This window comes from Plectropomus leopardus, unplaced genomic scaffold (assembly GCF_008729295.1).
Source record: "Plectropomus leopardus isolate mb unplaced genomic scaffold, YSFRI_Pleo_2.0 unplaced_scaffold11147, whole genome shotgun sequence".
Lineage (NCBI taxonomy): Eukaryota > Metazoa > Chordata > Actinopteri > Perciformes > Serranidae > Plectropomus > Plectropomus leopardus.
Genome location: NW_024611781.1, coordinates 1 through 4,127, shown reverse-complemented (window position 1 = coordinate 4,127; position 4,127 = coordinate 1). Strand labels below are relative to the sequence as shown.

General features: G+C 37.8%; 1 protein-coding gene across 1 annotated transcript; it reads left to right on the top strand.

Moving 5' to 3' along the window:
• Positions 1-145: 145 nt before the first annotated feature.
• Positions 146-3,845, top strand: LOC121963399 (RNA-binding protein 14-like; the record flags this gene model as incomplete). The annotated part of the gene is made up of 5 exons (XM_042513685.1): positions 146-213; positions 871-1,047; positions 2,999-3,183; positions 3,454-3,645; positions 3,736-3,845. Coding segments are annotated over 5 exons (732 nt in total), but the record flags the coding sequence as incomplete, so codon positions are not given.
• Positions 3,846-4,127: the final 282 nt, after the last annotated feature.

Here is a 4,127-nt window from a genome sequence, read left to right as displayed (position 1 = left end):
TAGATAGCACAGCATTGCTTTTCTGTTACGGGACGATCCCATGTTACACTCGGTCATACGGGTCTGACAGCTCTCACGAGCCATCTTGTGCAGGGCAGTGACGGTGCAGCCGGTGCTAACCTGATGAAACTGCGCCCCCATTCAGCCTGCGCACCTCTACAAACCGGAGGCGGATGTGAGGTTTGAAATACAGCAGCTCCAGGACCGCGTTGGGTAAGAAGTCACACTGTGTTAGCATAATTATAAAGCTTTTACCTCCTTGTTGGTACTGAATAAAAAACGCAGCTAGATTAACGGCAGTAAATAAACGTTGCGGTAGTTTACGCCAGTGACGGAGCTCGAGCTCAAACAAACGTTTTCAACCGCTATGATAAAACGTTAGCTTTAGCTAGCTAGCTTAGCTGACGTTAGCTACATCGTTAATGTTTGCGTTTAACAAAATGGCCAGTAGTGTCTGTAGTCCATAGCTAACTGTTGGTCGTGTAACCGAGTGTACATTTTATTATCATACTCATTGCATAATGACGCTACTGATTTTTGCCTCATCTGTTTGGCGTAATGTAGGTTAGCTAAATAAGTCTTAGCGAGGCTTCTAACTTTAATCGGATCCATTTTCGCCGCGAAAGTTAACGGCTTTATTTGCTTAGTTAATAATACCCAGATACCCATCATCAATACGCCTTTTACTAGATAGCGGTATATTACTTGTTATTTTAAATAACTCCATCTGTCAGTATCACTTATTCTGTTGAAGTGTTATTAGTCGCTCGGGAAAACGCGATTTTTCTTCACAGACTCAATAACTGAACAATGACCGCCATCCACAGTATGAAATCTCGCCAATGCATCCTGTTTTTTTCTGTTTTACAGATGCCTGGTTGATACAGAGATGAGCGACAACGTGAAGTTGTTCGTGGGGAATCTTCCTTTGGATGCAACTCACGACGAGCTAAACAAGCTCTTTGCTCCGTATGGAGAGATCAACACCTGCTCTTTGCTCAGACAGTATGCCTTCGTTACCCTGAGGGGAGAGGGGGCAGCAGACAGGTATTACTCCTCATTACCATTATTAAGCTCATTCATACTACATATGAATGAGTTATTAATCCAGAAATATTCGTGCATATGCATGAGATGAAGTTATCAGTATCAGAAATAATTTTTAAGGGGTGGGACATAAGTATTTAGAAAATAGACATATAGTAAAAGTAAACAATACGCACAATATGTAAGTGTTGTTAAAATAAATTATGTATAATATCCTGAGTATATAAGTGTGTTAAAATGTTAATCTAAAAAAATACAGTAATAGACTTAAGCACTGATGTGATTTTTAAAATTATAATATGTGTCATTTGCTGAGTCTATAAAAATGTGTATAATATAAAACTGCCTAACGCTACATAACAGTGTATAGAACATATTTAGTTGAAAAATATAAAAAATGCATATATGTACAATACTACAATGAAAAAGAGATACATAAGTAAGAATAACAATAAGCTTATATACAGTATGTGTCACATGTTAAATATAGCCTACATTCAAGAGTTGGAAGAATGTAGGACATTTAAATAATTGCACGGAGGATTGCTGCGGTTGAAGTGTTGCACCAAATATTGCAGTTCCGACAGTGATATGAAGAATTGCACCTTAAAAAATGTTGATGTGATTCACTCAATTTCCTACACACTACACATACAGTTGTCATTTTTATGTCAGTGTGTTTTTAAACTAACTGAAAATACCTTACACAAGTATATTTTTTCATGTAGATTGCTGTAATCTTATGTTGTTCTATTGTGTGCATTTGTCATGTATTGCGCATCTATCTGTACTAGAAGAGGGATCCCTCCTCATTGGTTCTACCTGAGGTTTTTTTTTTTTTCATCTTTTTCACCTTTTAAGGGTTTTTGGGAAAGGGTTTCCTCATCTGCTGTGAAAGTCCAAGGATGTTGTATCTTGTAAAGCCCTATGAAACAAATTGTCTTGGATACTTGGCTTTATAAACAGAATTGAATTGAAATTACACATACTGAGCAAAAAATACAGTGAAGAAAAATTAAGTGATGTAGAAAAAAATGTAGAACACAAGTAGGTCCAATGATGGTGCGATGCTGAAAGAAAATCGAGGGTACCACTGAAATTATGAGCTGTCAAAACAAAACTGCAGAAAGGTGCATGTATGTTACAATGTGTCATTTTTTGAACAACATAACAAGGGAAATCAGGACGAAATCTTTACAGGAAGGTGCGCCTGGGTTACAATGGCACTACTCTTATAAATAAAATGGTACTTAAGGATACCTTAAGGAATACGTTTTGACTTAATTAGTGTACCTATTGTTTGTAAAGCATAGTCATAATATATGCTTCTAATATTCTAATGGAAGATCTTGTCTAGCAGGCCTTCCTTGATTAATATAAGAAACCTAAAATCCACTCTGTAGTTATCAGTGTGCAACTGGTAAAATGCACACTATGTCTGAGGTATGAAAAATCTAAATATAGGTTTTGGCACCTACTTTGTTAAAAGGCAAGTAGAGTTCTCATCAAGAAATGTCTGACAGACCAAGATTGAATAGCAGACTTAGAGAAGCTCCTAAAGGTCTAAAGTTTGCATATAGAACTGACATCCTTGTTGTGTTTAATGCTGCATTGTTTTAAAAACCTTGAGATGCCAACATTTTGAGAGTCTTTGATGGGCAAAAAAACAACACTAACTGGACCCCAGCAGACTCAAAACAAGTACTGCAAACTGAGTGAAAAGAGACTTTGGGTTCTTACTAGCCTATGTATGGATTGAGGCATGAAATTTCCAGCAAAATATAAAACTGACTTCCCCCTTCTGGCTGGTATTGGTTTAATTTCTTCTTGTCTATAAACGGTTTTATTCATTTTTAACCTCATTTTAAATGTCTACACTTTCATTTTGTTAGTTCGATTTAATGTGCACCTGATGATCATACAAAGATATTTGTTTTTCTGACTCTCATAGGGCCATACGACATCTTGATGGCAAAGAGTACAGAGGCAGACCCTTGGTGGTCGAGGAGTCACGTGCACGCCCACCAAACTCCACTAAAGTGTTTGTGGGAAACCTCGCCGCAACATGTTCAGCAGATGACCTGCACGGGCTGTTCTCAACCTTTGGAAGAGTTTTAGACTGTGATAAAGTCAAGGGTGAGTTAAAAAAGCCTGTAAAAATACTTTCTCTAAATTTGAATATGCATAAACACAGTGTTAGGTAACAATCCTCAGATTATCTAGTCAGCATGCAGTGTTCTTAGATATTTGGGGAGCACAGTCACATGTAGATAGTTGGGTTTTCAAAGTGTTAAATCTTTGAAGTTAAAAATGCCTAACCAGTGACAATAAAAATATGGGATAAATGCATTTTCAATTCCAATCAAAGTTTCATGTAAACACTAATCCCGCTGCTTCCCTCTACAGCCAGATTATGCTCAAATGTTGGCTATGCATTTGTGCATATGGAGAGGAAGGAGGAGGCCCTGGCAGCTATTGACGCACTCAACGGGACCATGTTCAAGGGCCGTCAGTTGGCCGTAGAACTGTCCAAAGCCCAACCTTTGATCAACCAGATTGCAATGGCCGGGAATTCCCCCGGTGGTGGCGTAGCAGCAGGTAAAGATGAAGAACTCATTTGTTTTCAAGTGTTTTGCAAATTATTACTTGCTGAAAACAACTCGTGCTTCATTTCCTTATTTCTTGCAGGTGGCAGGGAGGGTCTTCTTCCACGACCACCTCCATCACTAGAACATCATCAGAGTCAAGCAGCTGTGCTAGCAGCAGCTGCAGCCGCTGCCGCTGGACTACCTATACAAGTAAGTTAATTATGTAGGAGGGCATCTATTATTTTTGGAAAACCTCTCACTTATGTGTCATTTTAAAATTCTTCTTTAAAATCACTTCTAAAAAACTCATTTAGATGATGTCGTCTTTTGATTTGTCTTTTAATTTATCTTTAATTCTGTCTGAATCCCGATGATTATTATTAATATTATTACATTTTTTCCTGCCTTCATTTTGTTATTGTATTTTTCTGATATTTTTTCGCCTCTAATCTCTAGTTTAATTTTACCTTAATTCTTGTCTGGCCTGTGTCT